This window comes from Rhineura floridana, chromosome 2 (assembly GCF_030035675.1).
Source record: "Rhineura floridana isolate rRhiFlo1 chromosome 2, rRhiFlo1.hap2, whole genome shotgun sequence".
Taxonomy (NCBI): Eukaryota; Metazoa; Chordata; class Lepidosauria; order Squamata; family Rhineuridae; genus Rhineura; species Rhineura floridana.
In genome coordinates, this window is record NC_084481.1 from 39,821,827 (window position 1) to 39,840,970 (window position 19,144).

Genomic DNA, 19,144 nt, shown 5'->3' on the forward strand with positions numbered 1-19,144 from the left:
CATGCCAGGTCTGCAGATTCATCCAAAATCATATCATGGATGCATGATGTTTTCTGCACTACAGACCTGGCATTACACAACAGCAAATGAAGGTTAGTTAGAATCCTGCATCTCCCAGTTATCTTCCGGTTTTGAGCAGACCTGGAACAAGGGATGGATATTACGCATCTATCTCTTGTTCCTCTATTCTATTATTTTTTAAATAATGTTTTTAAAGTTGTTTTGTTTTAATGTATTTTAGGGTCTGTTTTTATGATGTTTTGAAGTGTTTTTACTGTTTTTGTTTGCCACCCTGGGCTCCTGCTGGGGGGAAGGGTGGGATATAAATTAAATAATAAACAAATAAATAAAGACAGAATATACATAAGAATTTTAAAAAGATTCCTTCCCTCAAACTAAATGCATGGTATAGTTAGAACTAAATCATGGACTCCCTTCTGGATGGATAATACTGACCCACATTAGTCAATCTGCAACTATTGCACCCATGCAATGCATATACAGCAACTGTGGCAGCTTCCAAAAATTAAAATCTTAATTATCATAACAAAAATAAATTTGCCAATGATATGCCTTTTAGAAAGACTCCCATTCTAAATACCCACACTAGTAGACATGGTAGGACCATTCTATTGGATGTTGAGTGTTGACAATTACTGATAATCAGGGCCTAGCTTCCGTTATCTTAGAATCTAAGTTATTATCTTCATTACTATCATATTCATATTCATTTTAAAATCCCATTTTCTGCCTACCACCCATACCATCATTACTTGTATGTGATACTATAAAACTATTGTGTAATATCTGTAGTAAGAGCATGTGCATTTCCTGAGAACATAAGGGGTGGTATCCAATGCTAGTCCTACTCAGAGTATATCCACTGAAGTTAACAGACACAACTAACTTGAACCTAAGTCAGTCATGTCTATTAACTTCAATGGATCTACTCTGAGTAGGACTACAACCCAAGAAGAACCCCACTGAATCAGGCCAAAGGCCCATCTGGTCCAGCATCCTGTACTCGTGAGGGCCAAGCAGATGCCTAAGGGAAGCCTGCAAACTGCACCTGAGTTCAACAGCACTCTCCCCACTTGCAATTCCCAGAAACAGTATGAAGTTCCCCAAGGGTCAGGAGCTCAATGCACTGAGTACACACCCATGACTTCTGTCCAGCAGCAGTTAGTTCTACATGTGACATGTGGGCAATACTCTAGGAAAAAACATGCCTCTATTGGCTTTCTACCTGCATATCTATTTTTTTAGTTAGTTTGTGAGTTGGTTTGCTTGGGCTTTGTTCAATCAAAGAGAAGAGGGGCAGAGCAGTCTGGCCTGGTCTCCTCATCTTGCTGCTAAACTCACTCAGCTGCTTGAAACTTGTCACCTTGAAACTTCACCATTGGGGCTGAGATGCTGCATCAGCTGGGGCCCCACTCTTGCTTGTGAAGTAGGTCCCTTGCTTGGTTCTTTCACATTTATATTCCTGGCCACCAGCACCAACTAGATCCAGAAGTCTTTGTTTGAAAAACACATGGAGGTATAACTTATCTATTGGGCTCACACAGATTCCAGTGAGTAGGAATTTGAAAGTGAGATGGATTACTCTCCAATCGCAGAGTTATAAGGGAAAGGCAAGGAATTTTGTCAGATAGGCGAGGCTATGTGATTGACAGGTGGGCGACACTGCCCACCTGTCAAATTTGGCCTGTGAAACAGATCCTGGTAAGGATCTGGTCCACGGAGCCAAAAAAGTTCCCCACCCCTGGTGTAAACAATGTAGCTAATATGATCCTTGCTCACAGGGGCCACAGTTTACATTGGACAAAGAAGTACAAAAGGGTTAGTCATGATTTTATAGCTACGCATGAGAGAGTGGCTTAAAGGCTTTCTTCAGAATGGGTCCTGAGAAGGTACATAAAGCAGAACAGAGACACAGCTTGATGAACGAGGAGCAGGTAGGATGTGTAATCATACCTTTCCCATAAGACCCTTCATGGTCTGGTCTTGTAAACTTTCTTGTTCAACATGTTTAGAAAGCTTTAAGTGAAATCATCCTGAGAACTTGATGTCACCAGAAAGTATCAAATCTTGGTCCAGTGTTCTGATGGAGACTAGTTGCAGACAAAACAATTTAAGTCTACTCTGGACTAAAATGCATTTTTTGACAGGTTTGTCATCTCCTAGGATTCAGGCTCTCCTAACTTGAGGTGGATATGTAGGTAGAATAGGGATATGGTGATACAGAGGCATCCTGACCATACTGAACGGAACAAAAAAACAACAGTTCAAGCAATTGCCCCCAGGTTTCTATTCAGGCATAAAGCCTTCTTCTTGCAACACCCAAATCAGTTCAAGGTCTTAAAAGGGAGGACTATTACCCTACTGTCAAATTAGAATTATCACTGAGAAATGGTTTGAGGAAATTTATAAGCAGTTGTTGCTACAGTTGTCTTTTTGTATCACATGCAAAGGCACACACAATATCCAGGCAATTGGAGGCTGCAGAAGGCAGCAATTCAGCAGTGCCATTAATCTTCATAGAAACAGGATGACACAAAGAACATAGCCCTCAGGAACATCTTCTTGCTCAAGTCTAAAGTAGAGCCAATTTGAACCTGGGACATATGGTTCTTAAAAAAGAAATCTGCATTAAGATTGGCAGATTGCTTCTTAAATAAAAAATTGCGGGGGCCTTGAAAATAAGAGAAGAATGAGAAGTCTTTTTGAAAACTCCAAGTACCAGATGCTGCTGCCTCAAAAAGGCTTTATGAAAGAGTTCCCACCCAAAGCATGCAGTCATCTGTAGGCCTATGTCTAGGGAAACTACATTGCTAGTAGGTTGCCATGTTCAAGAAACCAGACTGGGCAGGCATAAACTGTATATTCCAGATATTAGCATCTACAGCACATTAAATCTAATATTTGTAATCTTGCGGCTTTCTGGACATCAGATAGTTCCAAAAGCTGCCAATACAGTGAGCATTTAATCAACTCTATCTGGTGATACGGCTGCAATTTTTTTGCCTCAGATTTGCATCCAGTCATCATTCATAACCTTCAGGCCTTGGACATATCATGAATTTTACAGGTAGCATCCCAATAGAGCTTAAATGACAAACGCTCAATGGTCACTCAGTGCTCCAGGCTCTGTACTCGGTAAAATGTTTTCAAGTTCAATGAAATGTACTATAGCTCTACCCTCCTGATAATATCACCAGTGACGCCAGCTCCAAGACAGACACAAATAGTTTCTCTGTAGTTGGCCCACACTGGTGCCTCCAGTTTCCTATGCAATCAACTGCAGTAATCGCTTCTAACTAACAGCATCTCCAAAGTTTGTATTTCCCTGACTGTCATGGCCCCGTCAGAGGACTCATCAGACGAGGATGACTCAGGAGTAACAGCAGCAGACCCAGAAGGAGAAACGGAGGAAACTCCTGAGAACCCAGCTCCTTCTCCCCCTCAGCTGCAGAGCACCCCAGACACAGCTGAAGCCCTTCAGCCAGATGCAGACAGTGAACAGGATACTCCCCCCTCACCTGCAGAACGTAGACAACAGAGGGGCAGGCCTGTCCACTTAAGGCCAAAACGCTGAGGGCTCACACCTGCTGACAAACCTGCTCCTTAAAAGTCAAACCTTGGCTTCAGCTTGTTGCTGACTACAACGTCAGGTGTGGCTTCGTGTGTTTCTAGTTTCCCTGAATCTTATCCTGGACTGACCCCTTGGCAATTGAACCCGGACCTCTACTGACCTCGCTTCTGGACTTCTGGCTTGGCATGTAAGCTTGGAAAGGGCCTTGCCCTTATCATGCTTCATCCTCGTTAGCCTGGCAGATTTACAACCAGACTGCCAGCTAAGGACTTTCCCGCCCTGATAACTACCCAGGAATTTCCAGCCCCCACCGGCACTGCCGTCTCAGTGCAGAGCTGACACCAACTTAGAATGTGAATATGTTCAGCTTTCTAAGGTCCAATTACAAACCAAACTTCATTCCCCAAAAAGTTTTTCTCAAGCTCAGACCGTAAAATTAGATTCTCAAAGAAGCTGAATGTTGGAAGATTCAGGACAGACAAAAGGAAGTACTCAGCACATAGTTAAACTATGGAATTTGCTCCCACAAGATGCAGTAATGGCCACCAGCTTGGACGGCTTTAAAAGAAGATTAGACAAATTCATGGAGGACAGGGCTATCAATGGCTACCAGCCATGATGGCTGTGCTCTGCCACCCTAGTCAGAGGCAGCATGCTTCTGAAAACCAGTTGCCGGAAGCCTCAGGAGGGGAGAGTGTTCTTGCACTCAGGTCCTGTTTGCGGGCTTCCCCCAGGCACCTGGTTGGCCACTGTGAGAACAGGATGCTGGACTAGATGGGCCACTGGCCTGATCCAGCAGGCTCTTCTTATGTTCTTGTGTTCTTAATGCGAGATCAGTATTCACTAGACGTAGATGCAAAACCTTTGTGAGTGTTAGCCTTTTGTGGAACTACATGACCAGACCATGGGACCAAGCAAACTTTTGTTTGTTTTTTTCCAGTGGTCTCTTGCTGCTTCCCCCTCCTCCAGGTCAAACACACTCATGTTTCTAGTTGTATTGGGGGGGAGGGCAAGGGGAGCGTGGTGGTTGAGTACTACAATCCCGAGGGAGTAATATAAGGCAAATATGCATGGTATTATCAGACACCTGTGCCAATATTACAAACTAAAATAGAATTCTTTGCAAAAGGACAGTGTTTTGCAAACACTTTGGGGAAAGACTAAGGCTCTGCAGCAGAGCATCTGCCTTGTATTCAGAAGGTCCCAGGTTCTATCTGCAGTATCTCTGGGAAGGGCTGAGAGAGATTCCTGCCTGAAACCCTGCCACTCAGCACAGACCAGTGTTCTTCATCCTTGGGTTCCCAGATGTTGTTGGACTACAACTCCCATCATCTACTGTCAGTTTAGCCAATGGTCAGAGATTATGGGAGTTGTAATCCAGCAACATCTGGGGACACAAATTTGAAGAAGAGTGGAGACAATACTGAGCTAGATGGACCAATGGCCTGACTCAGTATAAGGTAGCTTCCTGTGTACCTGAGGATTCCCTGAGAAACCTTGCGAATACCAATCCATTTCTGATCATATTAGAGGGGACTTCACCCTAACTAGCAAAGGTGTACAAATCTCTTCCACCATCCTATACAATTTCAAATTATTTCATCATCATCTATCATCTTTATCCCTTATGTATGTTTATTTGTTTGGAATATTTATTTCCCACCCTTTTGCATGATAAAAGGCCTCAAAGGAAGCCAGTAATAAATAAAAAGGTACAGTATAGGGTTTTTAAAAAAAGATAGTGATCAGGGAGTTGGAGGTGATGATGACTTAAAGCAGGGGTGGGGGACATCTTGGCCATCCAGATGTTCCTGGATTATAACTTCCATACTTTCTTGACTACTGGCCATGCTGAGTAGAGGGCCACAGCTTCCCCACCCCTGAAGTAAACTTGATGTTGCTGCTGCTAATGCTGTTTGTATAGAAACAATGGATATGACTGTTTAACAAATGCACAAAATGTAAATGTTTGAATACCAGTGGATGTAGATGAACAGAACTTTTAAATTAGTGTAAAATCTCTGTCCAGCCAGAGGTCCACAAATATACTTGCCAATGGTGTGCAGTAAGTTAATTCTGGCAACTAACAGGAAAAGCCTCCAGCATCTTTTGCCACAGAAATAATTTTTAAAAACATACAAACTTGCTAGTAGCACAGGAAGTCAGAGTGTACCTTTTTCAAAGTGGCATCAAACAGCACCTTGTCTCATGGACGGAAAAGGTTAGTACTACTATCTAGGGTTGCCATATTGCCTGGTTAGCCGGGTTTTACCCAGATTCTTTCTATGCCACCTGGCGCCCGTTTAGCCCGTTAGGTGGCCCGGATTCTCAGCTTTAATTAAAAAAAAGTTTCTAGGTGATCCGGTTCTCAAGATATACATAAAAACGTCAGCCACCCCCCTGACTGTTAAATCTTTTTTTAAAACAAATCTGTACTGTACTGTATAGCACTTCTTAGCTTTAACCCTGCCCGTTCAGGATTGCAGCCAATCAGTGAAGCCAGGGTTGTGTTTCAGTTTGGTTGACCTGAGGCAGCGTCTAGAAAACCTCATTGCAATGCCTTTGCATAGGGACCGATAGGCAGATGTGCTGGCAGGGTAGTTGCTGAGAGGTGTGCGCGCACACACACGGCTTCTTCCCTTCTTTGGCGGCAAAGCAGCCTCATTTTTTCTCCAGGCCTGGGAAAGGCAAAAGGTGGCGAGAGCAGCCTCTGTACTTGGTGAGCCTCAATGGTTGCTAGCTGAGAGGGGGTGTGTGTGTGTGTGCTTGCACTGAGTGGGAGAAGAACCTGTTTGTGTGTGCGCTACTTGCTCTGTCTGCTGTGCTTGGTGAGCCTCGATGGCACGCAAAGCAGCTGAGTGGTGGCCTCTGTCTTCCTCCCCTCCCCTCCTCCCTTGGCTGGCAGGGGACGTTTGTTCCAAATAGTTCCTTCCTTCCAAAGTAAACCCATTTCAAACCATCCATGCCCCCCCATAAGCAATTTTGTGATACTGCATAAATTACTGATATTTCTCCCTCAATTTTCACACCTCCTTCATCATTTACCAGCACACCACTGGGTGCAACCATTGCATGAAGGCAGCGGGCAGAGGCGGCGGAAGAACACAGAGGAGGAGGGTGAGTCCCGCCTGCCCTTGGTGGACACTGGGCTGACTCACCCCTGGCAGTGACTATTGTATTGTTTAACATTAAGTGTCAGCCAAATACTTTTAAAATCAACCAGTGATATTTCTGGTTTGCTTTTTGTTATTGCTGTTGTTGTTGATGATGTTTTTATTACACATTTAAGGTCTCTTCACACACATCCCTTTTTATTTGTATTTATTTTATATTTCCCCAATATCTTCCCCTGGCTGTTTTTATGTATTTTAAATATTTTTAGATTAAATAAATAGGAAATCATAATTGTGAACCTCCCTAAAAGCAATTTACCAGGCATGCTGGTAGAACAAGAGACCATGTTTGAGGCATGTTATAAGAAATTTGAGGACTGTGTCACACATTACGTTTAGATGTTAGAAAGAACACGTGCACGTATTGAATGGTGGCTTGGGTGCTGTTTTTTCAGTCTACGCTGCATGCGTAGCGAAGGTGATACATCATCTGGCAGCTAGCTTCATAACGTGAGAATGAAAAACATTTGGATCACCGTTCACTTGTTTACTTTTCTCACTATTGAGACCACTTCATATATTACTTTGTCATACACAGAAATTTAATCTTTGTAAAGGAAAAAGTATTTTCTATATAGGAAAAAGTATTTTGTAAAATATGAAGGACAGTGGTTGCCCTGTCATTATAACCACTGTACAGGATCTACTCAGCCACTGTAATTACCTTTTTATTTTGAGTGCCCTGTTGTCTGGGTCTTGGTTCAGGTGTGTATCCAACTTTGATGTGCTTATGGAAGGAATGTGCAAGTAGTGCCCCCCTCCCAAGTGTGGAGGCTTGGACAAACATTGTGTTATGGACAACCAAACTCTGTGTGAAAGTACATATTTAGGAATGCCATCAGTGTGATCCTAAGCACATTTAATAAATAATGTCATATCGAACTTGCACATCACAAAATATTTTACGGTCATGTCCATAAGCACCAGGAGTGTAGTCACCCAAGGGGTCTTAGTCCCCCTGCTTTTTTGGGAGCAGGGTCCCTAAGTCTCCAAGCATCCTACAATCAGAGTGAAAGGAGGTGAGTCAGCCACTGAGAAGACTCTTCTCAGTTGCTAACGCTCTCCACTTTCATGCTGATTGGCTCCTAGAGATGTTTGTTGTTGTAAGAGAATACATTAACAAAGATCTCATTCTTAATCCAGAAGCAAAAAAGGGTGTATGTGGCAAGCTATTAAGTAATACTGTTATAAGCTCCCCACTTCCAAGCATTGAGCAGTTCCAGGGGCAAAATAGTAGGGTTTCGTTTCCTTTGGATGATAGAGCAGTTGAGACTTCTAGTATCTTTGTAATATCTGTTATATTTATAAATATAGAAGCAGAGTGTAGTGGAAGCAAACAAATATTTATGCAAGAAGCAGCAGATCTTGACATCCCTTCTCCCCAATGCTTCACCCGCAGTTTCAGCTACCACCAGCTAGAAACTCTGATCTTTCTGATAATATTGAAATCTTGATTTCTATCTGTGTTACACGTTGTAGCATTCATTTCACATTTCCTAACTGTTGCTAAAACAACCTCTGTCACAATATTGCTTTTAATTGACTGTGTATTTTTATTGTTTTTGTAAGCAGTCCATAATGGCCATACTATATCTGCAGCGACGCCAAGAGAAGTCATCAGATTACTCCAAGCCTGCAATGTAGACTGCCCGGTAGAGTTAGACAACCCTTCAGTTGAAGAAGAAGAAGAAACGGATCAACGAGACCCTCAGAACTGATGGCAGAAATCCAAGCCAGGGAAATTTTCCCAGAAGCGCCAAACACCTTTGGAAGCTGAGAACGATAGGCAACCCACACTGAACTGCTGCAAAGACTCCTGATATTTCTTTAGCACTTCACTGCTCACTTAAGTATTCATACATAACAAGGGGCAATGTTGTTCTATTAAAAGGTTCCAATATTAGAGAGAGGAGATATGTATGTAGATATAGGGGATTTGATCCCTTATAATTTAATATCTACCTCCGAAGTTTTTTTTTTTCCTTCAGGGGCATTTTCTCCCAGGGAGGGAGACAGTAGTAGGGGACAAATGGTAGTTTTGTATTGCATTTTGTTCTTCTTTTGATGGCCTATCCTCTCAATTTAATATGTGCTTTCAGCATATTAGATCTAAGTCCAGATCCCATACCCATGGGCAAGGGCGCAGTTCTGGTAATTGTACCAGTATCTGCAGGATCAGATCAATGTTCCTACAGTTTATAAGTAGGTTTATAGTTCGGTTACAATTTTTTTTAATAGTAATAATAAATGAGGAAATGGGGAGGGTGGAGGGTGCAGGCATGGCATCTAAAATATTCCATTTTACTTTTCTAATATTGATACGCACACTGGTAGAATGTGTAAATGAAGTGTGCACATGACAGGTAACAGACAAGGTCTAAGATTGGTTACACTAAACGTAAAAGGCCTTGGCAATCTAATAAAAAGGAAAAATATGATACATTATGTAAAGCGCATGTCCCCTGCAGTCACTTTTTTACAAGAGATACACAAACCAAAATGTTCTGAACCACTACAGGCGGGCCCCGCTTATAAGGCAGGTTCCATTCCGGACCCCAGCCATAAAGTGAAAATCGCCGTAAAGCGGAACCCCATTAAGTATAATGGGGCGCGTCGTGCAAGAATGCCGCAAAAGCAGCTTTAAAATGGGGAATGAAAGCCGCCACATTAGTGGAATGCCAGTAAGCGAAGCGCCGGTAAGCGGGGCCCTACTGTACTCAATCATAAATATTTTGGCAGCCAATTTATAGCACCAGGTTCCTCTAAAGCCAGAGGGGTGGCAATAATTTTTCGAACAGCAGTTCCATTTATAACTCAGAAAATTTGGAAAGACCCTGCAGGACATTATTTATTTGTGGCTGGTTTATTGAATGGCAAAGATTATTACACATTTGGAACACTGTATGTGCCCAATAAAGGCCAATTAAAATTCCTATCAAGGGTATTACACAAACTTAAGAAGTTCCAGTTAGGTAATCTAATACTGGGAGGAGATTTCAATGTTAATCTTAAGGGATTATTCACACCTAAAGTGAGACAAGGATAATCTTTAAAGCAACAAATAAAAAGACTAATGTCTCACATTTGGGACGACAATTCATGGATCTCATACATAAGTATGATTTAAAAGATACTCATACATAAGTATGATTTAAAAGATACTTGGTCCACACTCCACTCAAATGACCATAGTTTCACATATTATTCTCATGTAACTCATACACAATTAGACGGCATCCTAATGCATTGCTTCCTGCCCTTCATGACACCACAATAGGAATGATCAGAATCACGGATCATGCCCCTGTCATAGCCACCTTGCAGACACAAATACAAGAGATTAGAGATTTTGACTGGAAACTAAATCCTCTCCTTTTAACTACACAAAATTCCCAAGACAAGTTACAGGAAACTCTTGTAAACTATTTCAAAGAAAACGATACACCTGGGATGCCCTTAAAAATACAATGGGAAGCAATGAAAGCAGTAGTAAGAGAGGTCTGCATAAAAGAACTTAAAGAAATGAATCTTAGGAATAAAATACAAATTGATCAATTGGAGAGGGAAATAAAGAAGTTATTACAGGAATTTGGTAGAACGGGTTCAAAGCGTGTATATACACAATTAGACACAAAACGTAAAGAATTAGATCTTATAGATTCAAATAAAATTATGATTAATATGCTATATACAAAACAGAGATTCTATGAATTTGGCAGCAAAGGGTCCCGTCTTTTGGCGAATAGGCTTAAATCAAAAAGAAAAAGGAACATCATATCTACTATACGAAAAGAAAATAAGCTGACTTGTTCTGTGGCTGAAATCAAGGAAACATTTATAGATTGTTTCAAAAAACTATATAAAGATAAGAAAACCAATCCTAAAGACATTGATTCCTATCTCCAAAATTCAAAATTAAACACTTTATCAGAGGCAGAGAGGGAATCTCTCACAGCAGATGTTACAGAAGATGAGTTGGAAACAGTGTTCTCCCCTCTCAAAACCAATAAATCGCCAGGCCCAGATGGGTTTACCAACAAATTCTATAAAAGATTTAAAGGCATACTAATCCCTAAACTATTATCCCTATTTAATGCTATATTACATGGAGATCCATTTCCCCCTACCTGGGCAGAATCAAGAATAATAGTTATCCCCAAACCATTCCGTGATCCTTTATTAGTAGATTCCTACAGGCCCATAGCTCTATTGAATACTGATTACAAAATATTCACCACAGTTATAGCAAACAGATTAAAATGTGTAATATCACATTTGATTCGCCCTGATCAATCTGGCTTTATACCCCATAGGCAAATTGCAGACCCCATTAGGCAAATTTTAAATGTTATCAATTATTGTAAAATAAACAATTCTCCCCTCGCATTCTTGTCCTTAGATATATTTAAAGCTTTTGATTGTGTGTCCTGGCCCTTTTTGATCAAAACAGCCCAAACAATGTAATTTAATGAGAAATTTATAATGTTATTAAATAAAATATATTCGTCTACCATCTCTAAAATTAAAATTAATGGAATGAATTCATCAATTTGATATCCTCAGAGGCACCAAACAAGGGTGTTTACATAAAAGGAGTCCAAATTGAAAATAATACACATTTAATGCGTCTCTGTGCCAGCCTTCCCCAACCAGTCTGCCTCCAGATGTTGTTGGACCACAATTGCCATCTTTCCTGACCATTGGCAATGCTGGCTGAGGCTAATGGGAGTCGTGGTCCAACAACATCTGGAGGCACACTGGTTGGGAAAGGCTGCTATGCAGATGATACCGCACTACTAATTTCCAATCCTCTGGAAGCAACACTGCATATCAAGCAAGAGTTACAGGTCTTTGAGATGTCCGGTCTAAAAGTAAATCTAAATAAATCAGAGGCACTGTGTTTTAATATTCCACCTGTACAACAAAAACAATTCTGGGCTGCCTTGGGTGTACATTTGTGTCCAAGGCAGTTGAGATATTTAGGCATACAATTACATAGAAATTATAATAAATTATTTATGACAAATTATAGACCTCTCTGGTATAATATAAAAGCAGATATAAAGAGATGGGGAAAACTAAATCTCTCCCTATCAGCTCGCATTGCCTCGGTGAAAATGAACATATTGCCACGGCTCAATTTTCTCTTCCACGCATTACCAGTATATGTCCCTGATAAACAGTTAAAAATTTGGCAGAAGGAATTGGAACATTTTATGTTTAATAAAAGGAAGCCTAGGATTAGACAATCATTATTATTCAGACATTCCAAGAAAGGAAGGTGGGGGATTCCAAATCTGAAATTTTATTTTGGAGCTAATCAATTATTCCATATAATTCATTTAATATTAGGGATTAAATCACAAAGTTGGACACAATTAGAAAATAAAACAATACAAAAAATTAAGCGGGGAATTTGGCTTCTTCGACCTTTTAAAAAACAAATATTCCAGATTGCTGGGCAGAACCCACTTACCAATGCACTATTAAAAAGTTGGAAAACTTGGAAACACCATGTGCTACCTAATGCATCACCGCTAATTCCATTAGGTTTCCACCAAGATTTCTTCAATACTAATAGAAGTCTACCCTGGCAAACATGGAAAGAACATGGCTTCTTTTATCTTCGGTATTTTTCCCCTAACAAAACCTCCATCACAGAAAGATCATTCAGACACACAATGGGTCAAACAGAAGTGCCTTGGCTACAATGGAGACAAATACATGATTTTCTTCTCCCGTCCAAAAATTAAAATCCAGGCTATTTCGAATTTATCCACTTTCAAAAATATAATCTTGGCAACCCAAAACAAGGAAAGAGGACTTGCCTCTAAGCTATATTCAATGCTATTAGAATTGGGGGGAAACCCTTTGTTAGGACTTAAGAGTCTGTGGGAGGGCGATTGGTCAATCGGGCTTGATGAGGGGGAATGGAGTCAACTTTGGAATAAACAACTGGTACTCACTTCCTCTCATCAAGTCCATGAAACCATGCTGAAGGTAGCGCATAGGTGGCATGCCACCCCTGTGCAAATTTCAAAAGTTACCCACGCAATGTCTCCCAAATACTGGAGGGGTTGCGAGGAATTAGGTACATACCATCATATGTGGTGGTCATGTGCTCCAATACAGATGTTTTGGAGCCTAATATTTGATGAGTTTCAACGAATTACAGGACAAAATATAGGAAAAAAGCCACAATTAGCAATATTAAATTTTTTCAGATTCAAATAAAGATTTAAATTGTAAACCATTAATAGGCCACCTTTTGATGGCAGCCCGGCTCACTATAGCCAAACATTGGCGAGATTTGAAAGGGGCCACCCTGAAATATTGGAGCCAAAAAGTATGGTATATAGCCATTATGGAGAAATTGACCTCAAAATTATGGCAAGCTCAGGGCATCGCACAAGCAAATACCTTTGTAGATATCTGGTATCCATTCATAGTTTATGTTAATCAAGCTCAAGGGGATGTAACCCCGCTGATATATTATGGTAATATATGGCATGCCTAAGATTAAATATAGCTATGCCTGGAGGGTGGGTGATAAGGGGATAATTGGGGGGGATAGTCTTAATGTTTTGTTGATTCTTTGTTTAATATAAGGTTTTATTAAGTTAGCCATATGATGTTAGAATAAGGACCTGAGTTATTTATAATCATTTATTGTTTTTTATCTTAGATTGATTTATCATAATGGCTGTTGTTTTAACATTTGTATATAACAAAATATGAAAAGAATATTTTGGATTTGTTTTGATTGAAAAAAGTTTAAAGTTTCAATAAAAAGTATTTAAAAAGAAAGAAAACAAATACAAGAACAGAAGATACCATTTCTCTTGCAGGACCACAAAAAATGCTAATGGCCTTCCTGCCTGAGTGGGCAACCAGCTTCTCTGTGAAGATACTGTCAGAAGCATTCAGACAGCAAGTCTACCCATTCCAGGGGGAGTGGGTGTAAAAGGGATCAGGACTAATATTGACAAGGCATAGCCCCAAGCCAGTCCTGCAAGCGAATCAGGGAAGAAGGTCTGGATGCATCCAGTTCCTATGGAGGGCACACAGGTTCCTTCTTACACGACCATACGGTTTGACTTTTATTCTATGAAAAGCGTGAGAAAAAGATGGCGATACCACAAACAGCTGGAAATTTGTACTAGCTTTTCTGCTCAGCAAATCTGCAGATGCATTGGCATCCTGGGATTCCAAGACCACTGGAATCTCGGTTTTCAAAGAACCAATCAAAGAAGCACATCTGTCCATGACACCATTTATTTTTAATTCAGAACTCCATGAAGTGAAATCCTGTCTCCTGTCATGGTACATCTTAACATACGACTTCTAACGTGATGCACTATGGGATAACACCACAATAGATACTTGTTTAGAAAACATATGTCTAACTCATAGTAGACTTCCAGTCTTTCAATACTTAGCCTGAAAATAAAATAGAAGAAAAATTATGACTAACTTTATCTGACTTATGGAACCAGTCCATCCCTATTCCGGTGAAATGACAAATGTAGGTGGAGACCCTACTTTCCAGTCCACATATTTACAATTCACATTACAACAGCAGCATTACACCATTAATAACTGTTGCCTCACTGTATTCTATAATTCCATTTCACAAGTTCGTATGTAACAAAGATTGGATGCCAGATGCAAATAATATTAAGCAAGCTTGGCAGTTTTAACTTTTTTGGCTTTGTTTACTAAGTACAAGTAAAATAAACATGCTAAATTAGATCACTCTATAAGACAGCCTTTCCCAACCAGTGTGCTTCCAGACATTGTTGGACCACAACTCCCATCTTCCTAACCATTGGCAATGCTGGCTGAGGCTGATGGGAGTTGTGGTCCAACAACATCTGGAGGCACACTGGTTCGGAAAGGCTGCTCTAAGACATCAGAAGGGGGGGGGAGAAGAGACAATAGAATTCCAGACAACCATTCTTTCAAGAAGCCTAAAATTGCCTCTAGAACACATCTATGGTACTACCTCTTATTGAAAAAGGAATCTTTTTAGCCCAAGGGCCACATTCTCTTCTAGGAAGTTTCCAAGGGCCACATGCCAGCAGCAGATGGAGCCACAGGCAAAAGTGGGTGGAGCAACTAACAATACTTTTAACACTTCCCTAGCCTCCATCCAAACAAGTAAAGACACATGAGTTCAAGTCATTCTAGTCAGGCAAAAACACCACGGGTGTGAAGCAGGCCCAGTGAGGGATGTGACTTGGGAAGAAGTTCTGAGTGATAGATAAAGAGGCCTAAAGGTTTGCAACTGGCTCCCAGGTCTGAAGCTCCCTCATCCCTGTCTTACCGTAACCAAAAAAGTACATGTAACTGAAAAAAAATGTTTTCTTCTCCCCATCTTCATTTTTCTCCCTTTCCGTTGTGATCTTCATTGTGCCTAATTTTAGGTTACTAAACCCTTTCAAAAAAGAACTTTTTCTCTTAAATTTTGTAAAGCACCATACATGTTAATGAGACTGTGGAAATAAAAAAAAGGAAGTGGACTGCCTTCAAGTTGATTCCGACTTATGGCAGTCCCATGAATAGGGGTTTTCATGGTAAGCTGTATTCAGAGGGGGTTTACCATTGCCTTCCTCTGAGGCTGAGGGGTAGCGACTGGCCCAAGGTCACCCAGTGAGCTTCACAGCTGTGTGGGGATTCGAACCCTGGTCTCCCAAGTCGTAGTCCAACAACTTAACCACTACACCACACTGGAAATAAAAACAGGCAATAAAAAGGAATAAAGTTTTCTGCAGCAAGTCTCATATACAATGCATATGCTACCATGTCTAAAAAAAGTTCACAAAGGGTTCATAAAATTCCTTCTCATTTTCTTAACAAAATACCTAAATATTAAATGAACTGAGCAAAATTTTCACATATCCATATTTCATGTGGTAGGCAGGTGCCTTCTCCATTTTGCAGAAGCCTCAGTTCCTTTTATTACACTTGCACGGTAACAGGAAGAAGGCTATCTTACTGGATAGGAATGGGCAAGCATGTATTTCCTGCTGGCAAAGTGGGTTTTTCTCCTTTTAAAAAAATCACAAGTTGGAATAACTTAAAGTTTGGAAAACTACTTACACCAGGGAACAGTGTAAGTAAAAATGTCAGCAGGATAAATAATACTTTAATACTTTCCAGTATGTATATTCCGGAACTAAGATGGACAATCAATTTCCGAATTAAATTAAGCGGAAAAACAGGCAGCGATTAATAAATGGGCGGGGGGGGAAGGGTCAGAAAAAAGAGGCAACCTCTGCCCTGCTTCTCCATCCCCTTTTTCTTTTAGCAAAAGCGCCGGATTCAAACGCTTCCATCGAGCCGCTGGAGCAGCTCCGTCTCAGGGGGTAGGGGAGGCCTCGCTCCGTCTCGTGCAGCCCCACGAAGCTCATGGGGAGGGTGAAGGCAGGAGGAATCCGCAATCCCTTTGCTTACCGCCTCTTAGGGAAGGTGCTCGGCTGAGATCCCGCCGGCGTCGGCGGCCCCGTGGCTGCTCGCCCTCGGCACTGGGTGGCGGACAGGTGCGTCTCCGAAGCGCTCCGCAGGTGGCCCGAGAGGATCCGTAGCCTCCGGTGGGCAGCAGACTGTAAGCCGCCGCCGCCGCCCTGCCCCTCCGCCATCGCACTTCCGTATTAAGCCGTCAAACAGCGTCGGGTGAAAGGTTGAGCGCGGCGCCCAACGGTTATAAGGCTGTCCCGCTGTGCACCGCGCGCGCAAGCGTACCTCTCACCCGTCCAGATATCTGCATAGACTGACTCTCTCCCACTTACTAGAGAGGAAAATTACATCTTGTGGGCTATGGCCCCGCCCATGCAGTCTGGCTCCTCCCCTCCGCCTATCGTTGGAATCTTGATTCTGGCCCATCATCAACGAACAGATATACCCATCGAGCCTCATCAGAGTATTTACCTGCGGAGAGATTTTGCCCTTTTAAAACAACAAAGTGCCTTGTAGAACGTTAAAGATTAACACAGTTTATTAAGGCATAAACCGTAAGCTTTTGTGGACTAGAGTCTGCTACATCTGATGCTCTCTGCTATTTGGGATTTTTTTAAAAAAAATGTTTTATGGTGGTTTTGCATTTCCTTTCAAATATATTTTATTTCCTCTCAAATATTATACAAAAAATTAAAATTGTAATTAAAATCAATAAAAAAAAAACTACATAAGGAAGAATTTGAAAACGCTCCTGTTCACCCAGGCATTTGATGGCTGAAGGGAACTAACTGTTCCTGGCAAACAGAAGATCACTGGTGAAATAATGTTGTAAATTTGTTTTAGAATATATTTTAACTGTGTTTTACTATATTTGTAACTGTGCATTAGAATATGTTTAATTGTTATTTTTATTTATTTATTTATTAGATGTATATCCTGCTCTTCCAGTAGGAGCCTAGGGCGGCAACTGTAATTCTGTTTTGGAATGTGTAACTGTTTTTAGTATGTTTTTCCCCCTTAAAATTAAATTGTTTTGTTTATGTTTGCCACCTTGGGCTCCTTTGGGAGGAGGGGCAGGATATAAAGTCAGTCAGTCAGTCAGTCAGTAATAAAAATGATAGCAGCTAACATCTTTGCATTAAAAAATAAAAACATAGATAAACAGTGTTTCTAGGTCAGTTTAAAAGTAAACACAAGTGAGATGTTTATATGTCTCAAAGGAAAGATTTCCAGATATGTGGGTACACCACTAAAAAGGCTCTATCTCTGGCCATTCTGATAAATCTTGATAGCAAGCCAGACAGCAGGCATTCCAAAGCCCAGTTGAGGGTCCAGGCAAGTTCATATGGGTGTAAATGGGTCCTTTACATAACCTGGTTCCCAACCAAGGGCTGAACAGTGAAAATCAACACTTTAAATTGGACCCAGAAAGAAATAGGCAGCAGCTAGTACACCTGGCACAGGTACAGGTGTAATATGGTCATTATCCTTGACCTCCACAAGCATCCTGCTGGCTGCACTCTGCTGCAATTATTTGGGGCCTCAGTTGTTTAGAGCTTTAAACTTTGAATTGGGACTGGATATGATCTGGCAACCAATGCAACTGTTTAGACCAGGTGTTACATGAATTCTAGAAGCAATCCCAGCCAGTAATTTGGCTATTGCATTTTGGACAGGCTGAAGTTTCCAAGTCACCTTCAAGGACAGACCCATGTAGAGCACATTGCAATAATCCAATCTGGAAGTTACCTGAGCACAGAATACTGTTGCCAAGTCATCTCTGTCCAAAAGGGTCCATAGCTGGTAAACCAGCTGTAGTTAGAAACAGGCACTCCTAGCCACTGAGTACCAAGGTGACCTACATGCTCCAGAGTAATGGCGAGGGCACTCAGGAGCAATCATGTCAATGGCACTATGCATCTCACCATTCTACAATGTGTCAAGAGCCTCAACAAGAGCACCAGCCATGTCATCCAGAAAATCCCCCAGAGCATTCAGGAATCCTTCAGATTCCATAAGTCTTCAAGGGTGGACCATCTCAGTAAGTTCCCTGCCAATGTAGTATAAGGTAGCTGCGTTCAGCCCAAACCTGTATTCTTTTATCCCTTATCAGCTGTGGTTAGGCTCCATGGCCTTGAGGTGCTCTCTGGGCATAACTTCCTTGCTAGAACTTGCAAGTGGGAGGCAATGGACATGGGGTAGGCTATGTCACTTCCCAAGAGGGGTCAGTGGCATGATGAGCAGGACCATGGGAACTCCTGGTGGTGTTCACCTGTTCCCAGGTGGTGTTCACCTGTTCCCTGTCCTGGTCCCTGTATTGGAAGCTGGTGAGAGTCTCTTTGACTTCTGTCCCAGTTCAGAAGTCTGCAAGTAGGGCAAGCTGAATTGGCACCCAGAGGAGAAGGCCCACCTGTACCAGCTGGTGGAGGACCCTGATGGTCCTGTGCGCTCATGGAAGATCACCATTGGAAGTGGGTTCACAACAGCTACTGGGAAGATCAGCACCCTTGGCTACCACTGTTTATTTGTTTATTGCTTAGTCCAAAGACCATTGCAAGAAGGCACTGAATACAAAACATTAAAATATTTAGGACTTTCATGTAATTTCAAAAATCACAATTAAAATTAAATAAATAAAATGTATAACTTGTCTTAAGGCAAATGAAGCTTGACTTATAAAATAAATAAACATTACAATAACAACGAGTAAAATAACATAACATCTAATAACATAGCAGAGAACATTTTATATACTCATATCTCCGAATCTCTATAATAATTAACAGAAATGGAATCCAGGAACTTTTCCCTGCATCTAGCAGCCTTCACCGCAAAGGCAGCGACCCTCCAGATCACATACTGATTTGTTGTTTGTAACAAGAAACAAAGTTTCTCTTCCACACCCCAAAATTTCATTTTC

At 41.3% G+C, this 19,144-nt stretch overlaps 1 protein-coding gene across 1 annotated transcript in view; it reads right to left on the minus strand.

The window, feature by feature from the left end:
* AGPS (alkylglycerone phosphate synthase) overlaps positions 1-16,537 on the minus strand; it is a 73,728-nt gene extending 57,191 nt beyond the window's left edge. Inside the window, exon 1 of the mRNA XM_061608381.1 lies at positions 16,222-16,537. Coding sequence (XP_061464365.1) covers positions 16,222-16,406 — 185 coding nt within the window. The 5' untranslated portion in view covers positions 16,407-16,537. The remainder of the gene's footprint in view (positions 1-16,221) is intronic.
* Between the last annotated feature and the right edge of the window lie 2,607 nt (positions 16,538-19,144).